At 42.0% G+C, this 20,851-nt stretch overlaps 2 protein-coding genes across 3 annotated transcripts in view; both read left to right on the top strand.

Annotated features, from left to right (window-relative positions):
• PRKG1 (protein kinase cGMP-dependent 1) overlaps positions 1-20,851 on the top strand; it is a 1,325,949-nt gene that overhangs the window by 987,802 nt on the left and 317,296 nt on the right. The gene's annotated exons all lie outside the window — the stretch shown is intronic.
• LOC142428802 (eukaryotic translation initiation factor 3 subunit I-like) lies at positions 11,965-13,026 on the top strand. Its single transcript, XM_075533652.1, has one exon. The coding sequence runs from the start codon at positions 11,971-11,973 to the stop codon at positions 12,472-12,474; it is 504 nt and encodes a 167-aa protein (XP_075389767.1). The 5' UTR covers positions 11,965-11,970; the 3' UTR covers positions 12,475-13,026.

Raw genomic sequence — 20,851 nt, 5'->3', positions numbered from 1 at the left:
TAAACAAGCGGCCATCTAGTCAGAAGCAACAAAGCCCACATGGAAGAAGCACACCAGCCTGTGTAATCACGAGGTGTTGAAGGGATCAGTTATCAGATATCAAAGAACAAAAAATCATATCATTGTGAATGAGGGCCATGCAGAATGTAGACCCAAAGCCCATCTGTAGTCAACTGGACATTCCCTTACAGATGGGTGGCGGGGAAGAGATGAGCCAGTCAGGATGCAGTGTAGCAACAATGAAACACACAACTAGTTCTTTAACGCTTCCTCCCCCACACTATCATCATCCCAGTTTTACCTTACAAACCCGGCTAGGACAGAGGATGTACACTGGTACAGATAGGAACTGGAGAGAATCCAGAACAGATAAACCCCTCAGGACCAATAATGAGATTAGAGATACCAGGAAGGGAAGGGGTAGAGGGGGAAGAAGGGGGAACTGATCACAATGATCTATATATAAACCCCTCCCTGGGGGATGGACACAAAAATGTGTGAAGGGAGACATCAGTCAGTGAAGACATGAAAAAACTAATAACGATTTATAAATTATCAAGGGTTCATGAGGGAGGTAGGAGGGGAACAAATAAGGAGCTGATACCAAGGGCTCAATTAGAAAGCAAATTTTTTGAGAATGATAATGGCAAAAATTTACAAATATACTTGACACAATGGATGGATTGTGATAAGAGTTGTACAACCCCCCCAATAAAATTTTTTTTTAAAAGAAAGAAACTCAAGTAGTCTTCTCTCTGGTATTATCTGCTTTGAGCCAAGATCCATCCAACATCAATAATGACATCCCTTGTTCCACAGCTTTTCAAATCTAGCCTGAACTTCTGGCATCTCCCTGTCTATGTACTGCTGCAGCCATTGTTGGATGGTCTTCAGCAAAATTTTACTTTTGGGGGAGGAAATGGTCACAAATATGGATCTCTTCCAGTCGGTTGGTCAGGGAACTGTCTTTCAAATTTCCTGGCATGGGTGAGTGAGTGCTTTCAGTGCTTCACCAGCTTGCTGAAATATTTCAATTGGTATTCCACCAATTCTCAGAGCCTTGTTTTTGGTTAGTGCATTCAGTTCTTCTTCAGCTTCCCTTCACACCGCTGGTTCTTGCTCATATGCTACCTCCTGAAATGGTGGGGTGTTAACTAATTATTTTGGGTACAGTGAGTCAATATTCTTTCCATCTTCTCTTGCTGCTTCCTGCATCGTTACATATTTTATGTATAAAATCATTTCAATATTTCAAATTGAGGCTTGAAATTTTTCTTGAGTTTGCTCAGTGACAGGTATGCTGAGTGTGTTTGTCCCACTCTAGTTCTCTCCACATTTCATGATAATATTTGACTTTTTCTTCCTTAGCTTCCTTTGAACATCCCTCTTCAGCTCTTTGACTTCATCCTTTCTTCCATTAGCTTTAGCTACTCTATGATTAGAGAAAGTTACCGAGTCCCTTTTGAAAGGTCTTTTGTTTCTTTCCAGTCTCTTTAATGACCTTTTGCTTTCTTCATTAATGATGGTCTGATTTTCTCCCACAGCTCATGAGGTCTACTGTCGCTAGTTTTTAATACATAAAATCTGTTTTTGGTATGTTCTGAAAATTCAGGTGGGATAGACTCAAGGTCGTACTTTTTACTTTCTCAGATTTGTTTTTATTTTCTTCAGCCTTATCCTGAGTTTACATATGAGTAATTGTGTTGGTCCAGGGAGACTAGAGGAACAAATTCATAGACACTCACATATGTATAAGAAAGAGCTTTAAATACAAGAGCAATTGAATATTGAGAAAACATCCCAGCCCAGTCTAGATCAAGTCCATAAGTCCGATATTAGCCCAAATTTCCAATACCAATCTATAAATTCCTCTTCAGACTCATGAAACACATGCAATGACACTAAATGCAGGAAGATCACAGGCCCGTGGTTGGAAAGCCTATGGATCCAGTGGCGGTAGAGGCATCTCAGCGCTGGCGGGGTCTCCACGTGGCTCTTTCAGCTCCAGGGCTCTAGTGTAGCACCATGTGTCTTGTCAGCAAGCATGTCTCCCAGGGAGTGTGTGTCCCACCTTCAGTGAGCTATTTATCTCCTTAGCGCCTCCAAATGAGGTCATCAAGCTTAAACCTCATTGACAGGCTAAATCCCTCCTCTCTTAAGTCTCAAATTGACAATAGATTATGTAACTACCACGGCAATCGATTGTTTGCTTCATAGTTAGCCCTTTTCCTGGTTTTCAATGCTATTAATGAGCTTCTCCATTGGGTCTTCCCACAGATATAGCCGATTTGATTTCCGTGTTTTCCATTTGGAGATGCCCATGTGCATAGTCGCCTTTCATAGTGTTGAAAAGGGTGTTTGCTATGGACAAGTCATTGTTTGATAGCATTCTATCATTGCTATCTGCAACTTCATTTTTATCACTAAGACCATATTTTCCAACTACTGTTCCTTCCTCTTTGTTCCCAACTTTTGCATTCTAATTGCCAGTAATTATCCATGCATCTTGATTGCACATGTGATCAGCTTCCTACTGAGTCGTTGGCAGAGTTCTTCAATTTCTTCCTCACTAGCATTTGTAGTTGGTGTGTGCATTTTTAATAATAGATGTATTGATTGGACTTCTCTGAAGGCAGGGAGATAATACCTATCACAGAGAACATTGCCCTTCACAATGGACTTGGCCATTTCCTTTGTGACAATGAATGGCAAGCCATCATTCTAGATTGTGTCATCCTCAGCAGAGAAAATTGTATGATTTTTTACTCAGAATGGTCAATAACAGTCCATCTCGACTTACCAATGCCTAGGACTTGGGTCTTTACACATTCCATTTCATTTTCGATGGCTTCCACTTTTCCTGGATTCATTCTCGGCACATTCCAAGTTCCAACCATTAGCAGGGATTTTTTTTTTGCAGCTGCTTGCTTCTCTTATTAGCAAATGATGATCCCAAAGACTCCATTTCCATAATCTCACATCAAGTTTGACTCCACTACAGCGCCTCCTCAGTCACAATTGGAGTTTGACTCCACTACAGCGCCTCCTCAGTCACTATTGGAGTTTGACTCCACTACAGCGCCTCCTCAGTCACAATTGGAGTTTGACTCCACTACAGCGCCTCCTCAGTCACAATTGGAGTTTGACTCCACTACCGCGCCTCCTCAGTCACTATTGGAGTTTGACTCCACTACCGCGCCTCCTCAGTCACTATTGGAGTTTGACTCCACTACAGCGCCTCCTCAGTCACTACTGGAGTTTGACTCCACTACAGCGCCTCCTCAGTCACTATTGGAGTTTGACTCCACTACAGCGCCTCCTCAGTCACTATTGGAGTCCCTTTAGACCTGAGCAATCCATTCTTTGACTCTGCTGGAACCGGTTCCCTTTGGGTGCCCTGGCTGGCGCTTGAAATATCGATGACAGAGCCTTCTAGCATCACAGCAACACACAGCCACCACAGTATGACAAACTGACAGGCATGCTGAAAGTCAACGCGTCTCTCTGAAAAGAAAAATGTGTGTGTGTGTGTGTGTGTGCGTGTGTGTGTGTGTGTGTGTTCTCTATAGAGAATACAGGGGTCAGGGAAGGCCTTTAATATGGTCAGAGGTCTGCAGCCCTCAGAGCTGCAGAATGACAATGGTGTGAAGAATGAACCTGAGATGAAAGCTGGCCAAAGAACCTGTGACAGGAGGGGGCAGCAAGGGACATGAAGCCAAATAGCAGAAATTAGGCTTGAGGGAATGTAAGTTTGGGAATAGAAAAGGTGATGGAGGGGTAATAGCCTCTTAAATTGTTTGACCCATAGCAGAATTGATTCAGCCAGCTTTGTCTTTTGTATTCAAAGATGGTGCTGCTGATGGGGATCGCTAGTGGTGCCAAGCAGTTTATTCCAAGAAAGGCTGCCCTTTGGCTGGAAGCTGTCGCTTCTGTTTAGTGCAAAGCTGCTCTATACATGTGGCCCGCCCAGACCCTTTGCTCACACAGAGCCTCCCCATCCATCCCTGGTGATGGCAGTTTTACTTACCCCGAGTCATCACTTTCCTCTGGGGTTCAAAGTTGTCACTGTGTGTGGAAAGCACCAACAAAAGTGGTCCTTCCTTGTGACTGCCTGTGGTCTTTCCACTTGGTCATTGGACAATTGCTCGTCACCTGCTTTTTCCCATCCTTGCTGGCATAGGGTAATATTCATTTTTAATGTGTTTCTTTGAACTGAGTATCACTTCTGATTAGCTCTAGAAGCTTTGTTTCATTGCATCAACTCTGCCTCACCATTGAATCCCAGGACTGGTAGGCAGTTCAGCCTGATGATGTATCTAGTCATAAGTCGAATATTGTATTTATAAAGATAAAAAGGGTAGCCAAACCAAAACTGACTGCCATCAAGTCGAAACTGACGTATAGTGGCCCTATAGAACAGGGTAGAATTGTCCCTGTGAGTTACTGAGACTGTAACTCTTTGCAGGAGTAGGAAACCTGTCTTTCTTCCATGGAGCGCCTGGTGATTTTGAACTGCTGGCCTTGAGATGTCTCTTTATACCCAATTGATTTAGGACAATAATAGTGGAATCAACATCTAGAACAAGTTGAAAGATCATAGTGCAATTTTGGTCCAATCTTCTTTAGGATATCACTACCTTTTAATTCTCTATTTCCTTTACAATAAATATATTTACATTTTATATAAATAAAATAAATGTTTATATTTTCCTACAATAAAAATATTTCTATAAGTACAGAATTTTTTAAAGATATAATTTATATTTACATTTAAATATATACATTTATTAATACATATAAATATAAAGAAAAAAAGAGTAGCCATGTAGTTGGTCCTAAAGAAGATTGGACCCTAACTGCACTGTGAACTTTTGATATGTTCTAGACTTTGATTCAACAATTATTTTCCTAAATCTACCAGGTTTATATGAGCCATCTGGGAGTGAAGGTGTTGCTTAAAATACAGATTTCTGGACAGCAAACTGAAACATATCTACAGGGGGAGAGCCAAGAGACCTGTGTTTTAACTAGAGGATTGCAAACGGCTTATCAATGGCTGCAGAGACCACACGTAGAGGTTCCCTGGATTGCCTGTCTACTTAGTCAAAGAAGCAGGAGCTTCAAGAGGTGTACTAGCTTTAACCTTAAAAACCACAGGAGTCAGGGCAGCGTCGTTCTCACGTTTCTGCTGATTACAGAAGCGCAATTGGCTTCCCAATTGGTGAAATACATTTGTGCTTGGAAAAGTAATGCATCTGCTGGGACATGGACGTGCCAGACAGGGTACCAATCAAGACCTATGGGCCCCTTCACGTGTACCTGTTCGGCTCTATTAAAACCATAATCATGAAAAAACAATCAACAACAAAGAACTACCACAGGTCTCTGTCCTTCCATCTTAGAGTGAGGTTTCCGCTACCAATGCCACCCAAAATCTTGTCGTTTTCACACCAGGCAGTGGTCAGCAAAGCTCTCCTCTCATCTGTCTTTGAATGGCCCGTAAGTGAAGAAGGGTCTTTCTTTTTTAATTGTTTTATTAGGGGCTCATACAACTCTTATCACAATCTACACATGCATCAATTGTGTACAGCATATTTGTACATACATTGCCCTCATCATTCTCAAATCATTTTCTCTCCACCGAAGCCCCTGGCATCAACTCCTCATTTTCCCCTCCCTCCCCGCACCCCCTCCTTCATGAACCCTTGATAATTTATACATTATTATTTTGTCATATCTTGCCCTGTCCGACGCCTCCCTTTACCTACTTTTCTGTTGTTCATACCCCAGGGAGGGGGTCACATGTAGAGCCTTGAAATAGGTTCCCCCTTTCCAACCCAGTCTCCCTCTTCCCTCCCAGTGTTGCCACTCACGCCACTGGTCCAGAAGGGATCATCCGACCTGGATTCCCTGCATTTCCAGTTCCTATCTGTACCAGTGTACATCCTCTGATCTAGCCAGATTTGTAAGGTAGAATTGGGATTATGATAGTGGGGGAGGAGGAAACATTTAGGAACTAGAGGAAAGTTGTAAGTTTCATCGTTGTTACATCACACCCTAACTGGCTCGTCTCCTCCCCGTGACCCTTCTGTAAGGGGATGTCCAGTGGCCTACAAATGGGCTTTGGGTCTCCACTCCTCACTCCCCTGCTTATTCACTGTGATAAGATTTTTTGTTCTGATGATGCCTGATAACTGATCCCTTTGGCACCTCGTGATCACACAGGCTGGTGTGCTTCTTCTCTGTGGGCTTTGTTGCTTCTGAGCTAGATGATCGCTTGTTTACCTTCAAGCCTTTAAGACTCTAGACGCTATATCTTTTGGTAGCGGGGCACCATCAGCTTTCTTCACCACATTTGCTTATGCACCCATTTGTCTTCAGCAGTTGTGTGGGGAAGATGAGCATCATAGAATGTCAATTTAATAGAAAAAAGTATTCTTACATTGAGGAAGTACTTGAGTGGAGGCCCAATGTCCTTCTGCTACCTTAATACTAAACCTATAAATATATGCACATAGATCTATTTCCCCCAACCTCATATATAAATATATTTGCATATGTACATGCCTTTATTTAGACCTCTATAAATACCCTTTGCCTCCTAGCTCTTTCCTCTATTTCTTTAGACTTTTCTCTTGTCCCACTATCATGCTCAGCCTTCATTTGGATTTCAGTAATTCCTCTTGGCTACATTACCCTTGATAATGCCCTACCAGGCCTCCAATGGTTGATCAAAACTAGAAAGATTTCATTTCACGTGAAATCAGAACATTCAAGTGTAAGTTTACTGGCACGCCACATGCTCATTTCTTCACCGATGGTTGTAATGGCAGAGTGGAGTAGTTAGGATAGAAGTGACACAAATGCCTAAAATATTTACCATCTGAGCCCTTACAAAAAAAGATTGGTAACTTCTGATTTAAGGAATGCTGCCCTATATCAGGCTTTCATGATTTTTTTAACCAAGTTCCACATCAGCAGTCCTGTTCTTAGCTGTGGTGAAGCTGAATCAGTGCTGAGTGGCTTTGAACAGTCCCGCCTACTCTCCAGGGGGCTTGGAAACAAGTCCCCACATTTAACCCTGACTCCCTGGTGGCATAGTGGTTACTCTTTGTGCTGCTAACTGCAGATCAGCTGTTTAAACCACCACTTGCTTCACAAGATGGGGCTTTCTAATTTTCCAACGAGGCACAGTCTTTGAAACTCACAGGGACAGTTCGACCCTGGCTTCTAGGGTCACTGTGAGTTCTGTGGGGCACTGAGTCTGCATTGACTCCGTGACAGTGAGTTCACATGTCAGACCCTCCAACCTGGACGTTTTGATGCTACCTTGGCCTAGACATCAGTCCCAAACTCACTCCTCCTACAGCATCCTAGTGGATTCCCTGAATCGCTGTCGACCAAATCTCACTCTTTCAGTTTCATGGAATAATGGACTCGCTTAGGCCAAGAAGTTAAGCGATTTGCTGAAGGTCTTATGGATGATTTTGGAAGCATGAACTGGACTGCAACTTCCTGGACATCTTTGTAGTCATTTTATCAGGTGTCCAGGACAATTACTAGCTGACAGTGTCTTCCCAGGCATAGGATTTGGTGACAACTCTTCAGAAAGAGGCCATACTGTTAGAAAGCAGGCCACATTCTCCAAATACAACTGAATGTGGGGTTTTCCTTGTTGAATTAGAAAGAGATGTTTTAAGCAGAAACTAGGAGGCCTCCTGGGGCTCCTGTCATTATTTTCGATGTCAATCTTCAAAAAGTTCAAGAGCCAGATGGCTCAAGGTAGGGAGAGCAAAGTTAATAAAGAACGTTCATGGTGCCCCTTCCTGACATTTGAATTTGTAATTTTCCTTTCTAATTAGTGCTGACGCTTTCCCTCTTTAAAGAAAACGACGTGTGACTGAACTTTAACTTCAAAAGAGATGTTTTAACAGCTGCTCACTATCCTAAGAGGAATGCCAGTAATTAGAACTATTATCATTTTCTGCCATCCTGGCTACTGTTACAAATCCTCAACATGGAAAGCCCCAACATTAACGCTGACGGCTCAAGCCATGGACTCCTGTTACCATTCCCAGCGAAAGCAGAAAGGAGCGGCTAGCCATAAGAGGAAAGCAACTTAGAAGAGAAGAACGTACATGGTTGTTGTTGCATGGGTTGACAATTTCCTGTCACCAGCTCAAAGAATCCCGGACGAGGACCCTTTATTTTATTTCGCTTCTTGACCCATTAGAAAGGTCATCTGACAGGCACAAGAAGCTGAGCCGCTCCATCTTGGTCCCCGAATCAAAATCCAACTGGCTTATGTGGTTGTTTGACATTGGTCAAAAAGACCTTAGGAGCAATCACTACTGGTTTGCAAAAGGCAACAATCAATACCAAAATAGGCAACATGGCTTTAACATTTTAAAAATAAAATAATGCTGTTGCTTAAAAATAGTCATCACCACTGTGTACAGTTACCTGAAATGCTTTACTTCACCATGGACTTATTTTATCCAGTATTTGGGAACTGCTAGGAGGGAGCGTGTTGCTCTGTGTCATCCACTCTGCTTGTTTTTATTTTAGATTAAAGGAGAGTAATTAAACTTGGCATGCCAATTCCAGTGAGGCCAGAACTAAACCAAAGGAAAAAGTGCATACTTGAGCCCTGGGAGGGTAATGATTATGCCTTTGCTCATACAAAGTCAGCATTTCAAAACCCCTAGTCACTCTATGGGAGAAAGATGAGGTTTTCTACTCCTGTAAAGAGCTACAGTCTTGGAAACCCACAGGGACAGTTCTACTCTGTCCTACAGGGCCACACTTTGAGTTTGTGTATAAATTTAAAAAATCCAAAGATAAACAAGAGAAATGAACTGTTTTAACCTTTTATTTATCCAAATATTAATTAATTAAATGTGTCTCACTAAATGCTAGCCTTTTATCAATGGATCAAGAAGAAACATTGTCAGTAACCTTCAGTTAACCTCCACAGGCATATATCTTTAAGTAACTTGTTTTTAACTGGCAAGCTATTGAAAGGCAAGGAATTCTTTTCACGCTAGCAATCTACTCTATTTCCCACTATTAACAGGCTAAGATCTGAATTTTGATAAAAGTTTAGGAAGAGAACAGGTTAGCGTCTCTAAGCAAAGCTCGCTATTGAGAAATCAGTAGGCATTTGTTGTGGCTTGACTCCTGCCGCTCAAAAGATATGTTGACGTCCTAACTCCTGCACCTGTGAGTGTGATATTGCTTCGAAATTGAAAACAGAACATTGCTTTAAAGTAGATCTGGAGGAGTACAGATCGTATGTAACAAAGTAGAATTTCCCCCAGGGCTTCCAAGGCTGTGAACTGTTATAGTCGTAGATTTCCATAGCTTTCTCTTACGGAGCAGCTGGTGGGTTTGAACCACCAACCTTAAGGTTAGGAGCCTAGCACTTTTAACCATGACACCACCCTATCGGAGTAATGTCAAAAAAAGGAGAACAGAAAGACTCATAAAGGAGGAAGGCGGACACCATGTGAAAAGTGCACCTCAAAGCTGCAGGAGACCAGAAACTGGAACAGACAGGAGAGTATTTCCCCTCGACCAGGCCCTTGCCGATGCTCTGAACTGAATTAAATTTTTGTTTCCTAGACTAAACTGAATTAATTTTTTGTTTCCTAAAGCCAGGCTACTTTGGGATATTTTGTTACAGAAGCCCTAGAAAACTAGGGCTAGACTCCTCTGAGAAATGCTAGCATATTAAAAAATAAGAAATAAAAGAGCACCCACTTAAAACACGCACGCACGCGCGCACACATGCTAGTATATTTACATTGAACAAAACAAGTTGGTTTTTTTTTTCACTGCTCCCAGATTTTATCCAGGGATGTGATTGTCACCTCTTGCCTATAATTTCCCCAGAGCAGCAAGGAGCAGGTGTTAGGGTGGGAAATGCTGATCTAGGAAGAAATCTTCTCTCAATAAAGTTGGCTTTTACAGAAAAGGATGGTGGGAAATTCTCATTACTTCGGGAGATCATTGGGTGTACCAGAAGAAAGGGAAGTGATGTGATTTTCTTTAAACAGCCAAAGCTTTCTATAGGATTGCTTATTAATGCTGATGGGGTTGAGTAAGCATCGAACTGCTGACCAAACGGTTGTCCCTGCAAACTCACCAGCCAACCAATGGGAGGAAGAGGAGACTCGACTTCTCTCAGGATTTGCAGCCTTGAGTCTGACCGAGTCATAATCAACGTGATAGTGTTGGTTTGGCTGTTTTTTAATCATTCTTGGCAAGAAGCCCAGGCCATTGCCTAGGATGGTAATGTAAGGTCGCTGCTCAAACCAACCAGCAGCTCCCGGGAGACTGATGAAGAACGGTTTAGAGTCTTGCAAAGGCAGGATAGGGTCATTATGAGTCGGAATGGACTCAGTGGCAGTGGGTTTGGATTTTGGTATATCATACCACATTTCTTCGAAGAGAGGCGTTTAGTGTCCAGTCATGTTTTGGAGGATATTTCTTAAATTAATTTTGTATATCACCAAAATATGAAATAACAATTCATACACACACGTTTGTATTATATGTTATAAACGAAGTGTTTCGAATGGCTGTGTGTTGGCACAGTTGGTCCCCGAGGGTCTTTTGATAAGGTCTTGGAAAACCACAGTGGCAGGCCCACAATGAGCTGGAATCAACTTCATGGCAATGAGTTCGGAGGGGTTTTGTTTTATTTTTTAACAACACTAATTTATTTCAGAAAATGTCTTCTAAGTGTTTCAAAACTGAGTTTTGTAGCAATTGTACAATACTACTTGATGTGATTGAACTACAGAATGGTATAATGTCTTAGCTCCTAATAAAATGATTTGAAGAAGAAGAAAAAAGAAATGCCTTCTATTCTGTTTAATGTATTTTTTAATGTTAAAAGAAGTTTCTTTTCTACAAAAATGACAACTTAGTTCTAATTAATTTTGTCCTGTTTTTAAGCATTCTCATTCTCACTTAGGAAAATAAAAAGCTGATGACCCTATGATGTCCCCAAATTGTTGATATCCATCTCCTACCCCCTCCTAACATTAGGAATATTGAGCTTTAGTGAATTAATGAATTCGTTATTCCTTCATTTAGCTTGCCTTATGATTTGGTGTATTAAAGGGACTCTGTAACTATGAGTTGGGTTTCTTTGAATCTCAGTGACTGCTAAGGGAGTTAACAAGTTGTTCTTTGTGTTTCAGCCCAATATAACCTAGTCTCTCATTACCTGAAAACTGATGTACAAGGCGTCAAATTAACATCTCAAAATGTAATCACTTCTAGAACAGGAAAGGAAGGTCTTAGGGTAATAATAATAGAATATTAAACTTACCAGGGACCATGATGATATTGTAGGCCAACTTCACTTTGTAAATGAGGAAATCTGATATGATGTGATAGCTTGTATAATGTTCCCTTAGTATCAACTAACCAAAGTCCATTAAATTAAGTGTTTCCTGTAGGAACAAAAAGATTTTCAGTTATATTAAAATAAGTATAATTCAATAAAAAATAACTCTCATCATTTCAAAATATGCAAAGAAAAACAGATATATTCATTATATTCCACTCTGTGATTTGGTCAAGTGTTTTAAGTACAAGCGTGGAGGCAATAAGAAGCCCTGGTGACGCTGTGGGTTAAGCATGGGGCAACTAACTGCGGTTTGCAGTTCAAACCCACCAGCTGCGATGTGTGTGGGGGGGAGATATGTCTGTCTACTCATAACATTCACAGTTTCCAAAATCCTGAAAGCATGTTCCTGTGAAGTGGGACCAACCCAATGGTTCTGGATTGGGTTCAAATTTTGTTTAAGAAGGATAATAGTGAAAATAAATAAATCTACATTCATGAAATGCAAAGTATTTATGGGGCTATTCTATACAAATTTATAATCCGAATGAACTACTGTGGAGCTGCCTTCACAGTTTGTCTTTAAAAAAGGAAGGTGAGTCACCGCCGGCATGAAGCCGATCCTGTTGCAGGGCCACGAGCGCTCCATTACGCAGATCAAGTACAACTGCGAGGAAGACTTCCTCTTCACGGTGGCCAAGGACCCTGTCATCAACGTTTGGTACTCCGTGAATGGCGAGAGGCTGGGCACCTGCACAAGCCACACCGGAGCCGTGTGGTGTGTGGACGCAGACTGGGACACCAAGCATGTCCTTACAGGCTCCGCTGACAATAGCTGTCGCCTCTGGGACTGTGAAACAGGAAAGCAGCTGGCCCTTCTCAAGACCAATTCAGCTGTCCGGACCTGTAGCTTTGACTTTGGGGGCAATATCATCACGTTCTCCACGGACAAGCAGATGGGCTACCAGTGCTTTGTGAGCTTCTTTGACCTTTGGGACCCGAGCCAGATCGACAGCAACGAGCCGTACATGAAGATCCCTTGCAGCGACTCTAAGATCACCAGCGCATTGTGGGGCCCTCTGGGGGAGTGCATCATCGCTGGCCAAGAGAGCTGAGAGCTCAACCAGTACAGCGCCAAGTCTGGAGAGGTGCTAGTGAATGTGACACAGGAGCACTCCAGACAAATCAATGACATCCAGCTATCCAGGGACATGACCATGTTCGTCACCTCATCCAAGGACAACACATCCAAGCTCTTTGACTCCACGACCCTCCAACACCAGAAGACTTTCCGGACAGAGCGTCCCGTCAACTCAGCTGCCCTTTCTCCCAACTATGACCACGTGGTGCTCGGTGGTGGTCAGGAAGCCATGGATGTCACCACAACCTCCACCAGGATTGGCAAGTTTGAAGCCAGGTTCTTCCATTTGGCCTTTGAAGAGGAGTTTGGAAGAATCAAGCGTCACTTTGGCCCTATCAACAGTGTGGCCTTCCACCCTGATGGCAAGAGCTACAGCAGCGGCGGGGAAGATGGTTATGTCTGCATCCACTACTTCGACCCACAGTACTTTGAGTTTGAGGCTTAAGCTGAATCTCCATCGAGGCTGCTGGCAGGAAGATTTGGACTCTGGGAAATAAATGCGTTTGGAAAGAAAGAAAAAAAAAAAGGAAGGTGAGTTGAGAAAAGAGCTTGGCTGGACATGTTAGTTATCTTCGGAGACCCCTGGTGTTATTTTGAATTTCTCTAGGTTGAAAGTGATTTTCTCTGCTGGGCAATGTAGAAATTTAGCCTCAGCACTTCTCATTAGAAAGGATAATTTTTGTTAATGTAGCATTATAAATCACTTATTCTTATAAATATTCTATCTTATTTATTCAGCCAGAAATTTTCTCATTTAAAATATTCAATGCAGTTTTCTTGGTCCATAATTGGATAGCTTTTTATTCTTTTTAATTGAGGAAAATGTTCCATAAGTTATTTTAATAAAAAATGTTTCTGAGCTTTAATCTTCAAAAACACATTATATGGAAAAGCAATAAGGAACAGCATTTGAGGAAATAGCTCACTACTGACCCAAAATGTCCCTCAAGAATAGTTAGGGCTTAGTATGAGCTAGAGCTCAAGGACTTGATTGAGGTTTACTTGTTGAATAGTCAGACAGATCTAAGGAGTCTTAGGCTTCTTTCACAGATGAAGAAACCCGATGAAGAAATCCCACTTATGAAGGTGACACAGGGCATTAGGGGGATCTAAATCTGTGATAGATCCAAGTCCAGAGCCCTTATTTTTGTGCTTTACTGACCTGGCCACGAAATGAACAGGCCTGCGAAAATCTTTTCCTGGGGTCACAAGTAACACTTGGTAGTGCCACTTTGACAAAGCACAAACTGAATGGAAGCGCCATTGGGCATACGGCCAGGGGACTTCTAGAGGTATTGAGGACAGCTGCTTCTCAAACAATGAAAGTGTCCGTGCCTTCCTATCAGGTTTCCAAGTCTACCTTCAATGAGGAGCTCCATTCTCCCCTACGGACTGCTGACAGGACCCACTGGAGCCCTGGGAAATGATCCTTCCTTGGTGTCGGGAAAGGAATTCAGGGGAGAGTTGTCTCAACAGCAAAGCCCAGCAACAACAAAATCCTATTCTTTTTATAACCGATCTCTAATTGTGTTCTAGGAAAGCTGGTGTTCTTGTCAGAAATTGTGTCTGGGGAGCATGGCTGTGTTAAAAATTTCTCATCTAAACCACTAGCAGTGAGCCAAGGCTCTGAGTCAGAATAGACCGGATGGCAGGGAGTTGGATGATATTTGTGCTTGCAACGCATAAATGAAAGGTGACCTGGCTGCATTAGAATGGTGCCTGCGAATTGCATTCCCATCTTATGTGGGTCTGGTGCTTTATGCTTTACTAAAGCCCAAACCCAAACAAAACCAACAGTCCTTAGTGTTGATTTCTTCCTACTGTTAATAGCTCAAGGTGGCATGGCTCCGTACGTGCCTAAGGCTGTAAGTCTGTACGGAAGTGGACCGCCGCACTGTGCCAGCGAGTGGCTATGGATTCAAACTGCCGAGGTATTGGTTAGCACATGAGTGCTTTATCCACTGTGCCACCAGGGCTTCTTACCCTTTGCAAAAGAGGGAAGCGAATGGTAAAGTGAGCAGGACAAGCAAGGAGTGTGGTAGAGTCGCATGCTCATTCTCAGATGGCGAAGGGATCCTCTACACTGTTACAAAACCCATCCAGAAAAAACTGTGCTATTATTTTTTAAGGGAGCCAAAAGACTCCATAAGGAAGGTTGGTGCATAGTTGGTGGTGTTGAGCTGCTAACTGCAAGGTCAGTGGTTTGAAATCATCATCTGCCCCACGGTCGAAAGATGGAGCTTTCTGCTCCCATAATACATTACAACCTTAGAAAGCTAACAGGGTAGTGCTATGCTATCCTATAGTGTTTCTGTGAGATGGTGATATCAGTTGCTGTTCCGTGCCACGAAGTGGGACCTGACTCATAGCAACCGCATGTATGACAGAAAGAAACGCTGCCTGGCCCTGAGCCGTTGTCACGATTGTTAGGTTGGGGTTCCCTGTTGCAGCCACTGTGCTAACCCATCTTGCCAAGGACCTTCCTCTCTTTCCATGTTCTTCAACTCTCCCAAGCATGATGCCTGGTGTCTCCGGACAACATGGCCAAAGGACATGAGACAAAGTCTCACCATCCTTGCCTCGAAGGACATTCTGGCTGTCTGTCTTCCATCACAGATGTGTTTATTCTGTCGGCAGCCCCTGGTGCAAACAGCGGGCATACATTACCCTTATCTTTCAGGTGATGTAAATGAGGTACACAGATCACAGCCTATAAGTCAGCTGATGCTAAAATGTTCTGGAGCCATTCTGCCTCCGTTCAAACCCATCCCCATTAGTGACCATCATTGGGCCCCTAGGCAGGTTACATAACGTGGGTGCACCGTAGTTTTCGCTAATGAATTATAGTAGTTCTGAGGCTGCGATGCAGTTGGAAGGAGGCAAGTGAAAAGTTATGATCTGACATACTATTTAGCTACTCAGTAACTTTTAGCTGTTTTAGGGAGACTAACCAGAATGGTTCACTGTGCGGTTAGTGTAGAAGCAAGAAAAGAGTTGTCAGCATAGCATTTTCTTCAATGGGGGTCTCAGCCATGGGTGTGACCCAAACATAGCAAATGCACTGCCGCTGGCTTGTCATGTTCAACAAGAATGTCGGACCACTATTTGATGCTTTCTTAGGAAAAGTTATCATTTTGTTTTGCTTTGAGGGGGCAGGATGTTTATTATACTGATTATCAGCATTCTCACGAGTTTAACAGCCCAAGGGAATTCATGAATGCCCTTTGCTGAGGAAAAGCTGTAGCTCCTCCTAGCAAATGAAATAGACAGACATGCTTTGCTGATATGAATCAGAAAGCAATCATCCAGGCCCCAAGATCGGAACAATAAGTCAGATAAGAAAGGAGAGTGGGCAAAGAGAAAATGTGAGGGTGCAGTCTTGTGGAGCTGCCTGCGCGCGCACACACACACACACACACACACACACACACACACACAGCACTGCTCCAGATTGCAATTGGGGTTATAATCAGCCAACGCTTTACATACATTAAAGAGCAACTTGACACACCCTTCAGTTGTATGTTTTGAAGTTTTCATTTGGGAAATTGCCACTTGACATTTTATCTTCTCTCTTAATTCTCTTGATAATCACCAGTTGTTTTGTGTTAGTTCAGATAGACTAGTTTATGCTACAGCAACAAACAGTCCACAAATATCAACAGTTTTTAAGTTTCTTCACGCATGTTACATTTACACGCTCACTCGGGTTAGTAGGTGGTGAGTATGGTAGCAGTGGTTAGTAGGTAAGTTAACATGGAAGCTCATAGTGGTCTTCCTGAGACCAAGGCTGACAAGCGCTCCATTTTGACCATTGTTTTCATGATCATCAGAGCAGGGACTAAGGACATGGAAAGTAATATGTCCACTTACTTGTTAAGCATCCAACGAAACAGGTGACATGTTTGTGCCAAACTTCGAGATGATGAAGTTTAATCTACCCTATGCCTATAGGGAGAACTGAATTATCTGAACAAAAATCCTCTACTGATCCTTATGCACCTCAAAAACGAAGCAAGTTATTGCAACTGGAAGCAATAGATTGCTTAGAAATAACAACACAGTGGGTAATCTGTAAGTGGCATGAGTAGGTCCCTGGAAATCTTTATCAGACTATCTGGAATTTGTCTGAGTGGAAGTCATGGAAGACCTCGTGGGTCTTAAATGCAGCTGTCACTTCATATTTCTTACCATATTTGTCTTCTTGTGAGCCTCTCTTACTACCAGTCACTCCCTCTTGAAAACCTTTGCCTTGTCTTGCATAGCCCCCATTTTTCTTATTTAATTCACTGCTATTCCTTTTCCCATATAGGTCTGGGCTCTTCAGTGTTCCTGTTAGCATTTATCTTCACTAGAGATTTATACTCAGCCCATGTCTCACTATACTTTACTGAAGTATTTTCATTACTATTAATATACATGTTTGAATGAGTCCAAAATATATGTAGTTAATCCATTAATTTTCTTGAAAATACAATGGGGTATCTAATTGCCTGCTAGACATAATAATTACCTCCCATTCAACTTAATCAAGAATGAGCGGATAGGGAAAGATATGACAAAATAGTAATCTATAAATTATCAAGGGCTCATGAGGGTGAGGGGAGCGGGGAGGTAGCGGGAAAAAAAAGAGGACCTGATGCAAAGGGCTTAAGTGGAGAGCAAATGCTTTCAAAATGATTAGGCAAAGAATGTGCTTTATACAATTGATGTATGTATATGTATGGATTGTGATAAGAGTTGTATGAGCCCCAATAAAATGTTTTAAAAAAACAAGAATGAATGACCTTAAAACCTTTCTCGAATCTCCTCCTTAAGCTTCCATTTCAGGAATGGCAATATTTTGCCAAGCCAGAAATTTTCTTCTTTTGTTCTTTTAAAATTATAATCCCTAAACAGAATTCATATTTATATTTCAACTGGTTAGAATCTCACAAATCATATACCTTCTGCCTAGCTATCTCAGATACGGAGCTTGGATATCTCTTACCAATCATATATGCCTCTACCATTTGTATTATACATCCTTAATTTTATTTAATTCACCCTCCCCCCCATCTATTTACAATGAAACCTTTGAGGGCAGTAACATTCATCTCTGAGTCCCTAGTACTTAACACTTAATCATTTTTTAATATATTGCTTCACCATCAAAGAATGAAGTTGAAAGTATAGAGAAGGTGCCTGAAAATTTTGTTTTCTGAAAACAAAAATAATGTCCTTAAACGTTTCACAAAGGATAACTAGATTTTCCGGGTGTTCTTAGTTGCCAATTAGCTGATTTTTGACTCATAGCGACCTCATGTGACAGAATTGTAATACCCCATTGAGTTTTCCAGGATTTCTTTCTTTATTATTATTATTTGGGATTTAATACATATATCATATCTTTCCATATTTCAATCACATTAAGTAGAATTGTACATTTTGTTATCACAATCATTTTCTGAACAATCTTTTTCTACACAGACTCCTTGACACTGTCTCCCTTTTACCCCACTACCACGACTGAACCCTCTACCCACAAACCCCTTATTCTCCTCCCTCATCAATCCTGTATTTCATATGCTGAAAGACGGAAAGCACATAGCACAGCTTCAGGAGAGTGACTTCCATTTACATAATACCTCGGAGATACACTCTAATTTGAATAAACAAAAACAATATAAACCTAAAACAAAGAAAATTTTGAAAATCAGATAGGTCCAGCCTGCATCGCAGGGATCAATTGACAAAGTTAAGACTGTTCAAGTCAGATTTAGGCCTTTGCTATTCTATACTCCTCTCTCCCTAGCACTCTGTTTAGTGACTGCTTTCCTCCCATCCCTCCGTTTTAGCTGGGGGACTTCTCAGGAGGCTTATTTTCCTATGTAGTTCCACCAACGAATCTTGGACTCCCACTGCCATCCATCGCCTTCTCCACACAGATTATCATAATTTAGTCACTGATACTGATCCCTCCTTCGACTTCGGTTAGATGGATTCCAGTCCTTCGGTGACTGATGATGGTGTACTCCTATGTGGACTTAGTTGGCATCTCACTTAGATGGCTGCTCCTTATGAGACAATTAAGACCCAGATGACATTTGATCCGATAGACAAACTCCATCTAAATTCTTCATCACAATTTGCTATAGTACCTGGGTTAGTCTGGGTTAACTATAAAACCAAATTCATAGACACTTACATGTGTGTAAGAGAGAACTTTATATACAAGAGCCATTGTACATTAAGAAAACACCCCAGCCTAGTCCAGATCAAGTCCATAAGACCGATATTAGCTCTTATGCCAATAACAATCTATAACGTCCTCTTCAGACTCACGCAACACATGCAATAACACCAAATGCAGGATGATCACAGGCGAGTGGGCAGAAAGTCTTATGGACTCAGTGGCAGTAGAAGCATCTCAGCTCTGGCATGGGTTTCCCCTGGCTCCTCCAGCTCCCAGGGTTCTGGCTGCATCAGCATAGCTCCCTCAGACTCATTGTCAGTAATGTCTCGCAGGGAGTGAACCAGTGTCCCGCCTCCAGCAAGCTGTTTATCTTCTTAGTGGCTCCAAATGAGGTCTTCACGCTGCAACCTGATTGACAGGCTAAACTCCACCCATTCACTCTTAAGTCTCAAATGGACAACAGATTGTGTAACTACCACAACACCCATATCTTCTCTGTTCCCTTTCTGAGGGCGAATACTGAGCAGGGCCATGATGTAAGAACTAATTGTTCTTAAATTGGAGCTAGGATTGTGAGAGCCTATGTTAGGCTAGGCTGACTGCAGAAACAAATCCTGAGATACTCAGATGTGTGTAAGAGAGAGCTTTACATCAAAGAGTAATTGTATATTACGAAAACATCCCAGCCCAGTCCAGATCAAGTCCAATGTTAGCAATATGTCCAATACTCATCCATAAATTCTTGTTTAGATTCATGCAGCACGTTCAATGATGCCTAATGCAGGAAGATCACAGGCCAGTGGATGAAAAGTCTTGTGGATCCTGTGGTGCATGGAAGCATCTCAGCACTGGCACAGGTCTCCACGTGGCTCCTCCAGCTCTCTGAGTGTGGTTCTTCAACAGGAAGGTGAAGCAGAGGGAGAGAGGCTCTCTTGAGGCTCTCACAGGGTTCAGCGAATCTCTGTGGGACTTGTCAAAAGTAAGAGAAAGGCAGGGAGAGTGAGAGGAACTTCCCAGAATCCTCATGAGAAGGCCATGCCCATATGGTACCATCATCAGGCCGTGACCTGATTGACAGGCTAGACTCCACCCCTACACGTATTTGTCAAGTTTACATGAGATTATGTTACGACCACACAGCCCAAACCCCATTCCTGGACCTATATTTTTGTTTTCATTTTGTGTTTAATTTGCTATAACTTGGGAGTTAGTACATATGTCATACTATTCCATAGTTCAATCATGTCAGATGGAATTGTACAATTTCTTCCATAATCAGTCTCCAAACACCCTTTTCCTTTCTGGACTCCTCGACATTATCTTGTATTCCCTATGAGCTCAATGTCCTTATGTTTCATTTACCAAAAACAGAGAAACAAATAGCAGAGCTTCAAGATGATGACCCCCAGTGGCAATGCACCTCCGAGATACACCCTATATTCTTTTTAAGAGAGCAGTGACGCTAGGTCTGTCTCTCTTAGACTGGCTAGGTCTATCTCTCTTAGACTGGCTAGGTCTATCTCTCTTACAACGGTTGTACCACCAGGCATCCTTAGATTTGTAGATGGAGATACTGAGCTGGTTGAACAAACCACCTGCCTTCAGGAATAGAGCAGAGGTACTTCTAGGATACCTGCCCTCTCTCCGGCCTTAGATCTAGTCCATACATCCTCCAATGTATTGTGGGAGAAAACTAATAAGCAAAGCCAGAATTATCTATCAATCTATCATCTAGCTAGCTACTGATCTATATATCTGACTCAAACATAATTGTTATAATACAAACAGTCGGCAATTCCTTATGTAAAGAGATACCCGGTAGAATCGAGTAATATGAAATTCATAATTTTAAAAGCCTTAAATGTATGCAAACTGCTCATTCCTATTATAGAAGTTAATGACATTCATATTAGAAGCAACCCATTTCGCCCAAATCCTTATAAACCATTTAGATGAGAGCTCTCATCTTGTTTTCAAGTTTCTGTGAAGAGCTGATGGAGTCAGAAGAGGATGTGGTATGAGAGAATGGTACAAATCTGTTCATAATGATTCGTGGAAATACAGACGCAACTAATTCATCTGATGTTTCATTAGCAGGAGTGCCTCTTCCTAAAATTTAACTTCTTTGGCTAAAGTTGGAAAACACTTTTTTTTTTAATTTCCAAAACAAAGCCTG

This window comes from Tenrec ecaudatus, chromosome 16 (assembly GCF_050624435.1).
Source record: "Tenrec ecaudatus isolate mTenEca1 chromosome 16, mTenEca1.hap1, whole genome shotgun sequence".
NCBI classification, from domain to species: domain Eukaryota; kingdom Metazoa; phylum Chordata; class Mammalia; order Afrosoricida; family Tenrecidae; genus Tenrec; species Tenrec ecaudatus.
The sequence above is the reverse complement of the archived record's forward strand: the minus strand, read 5'-3'. Positions and strand labels throughout refer to the sequence as shown.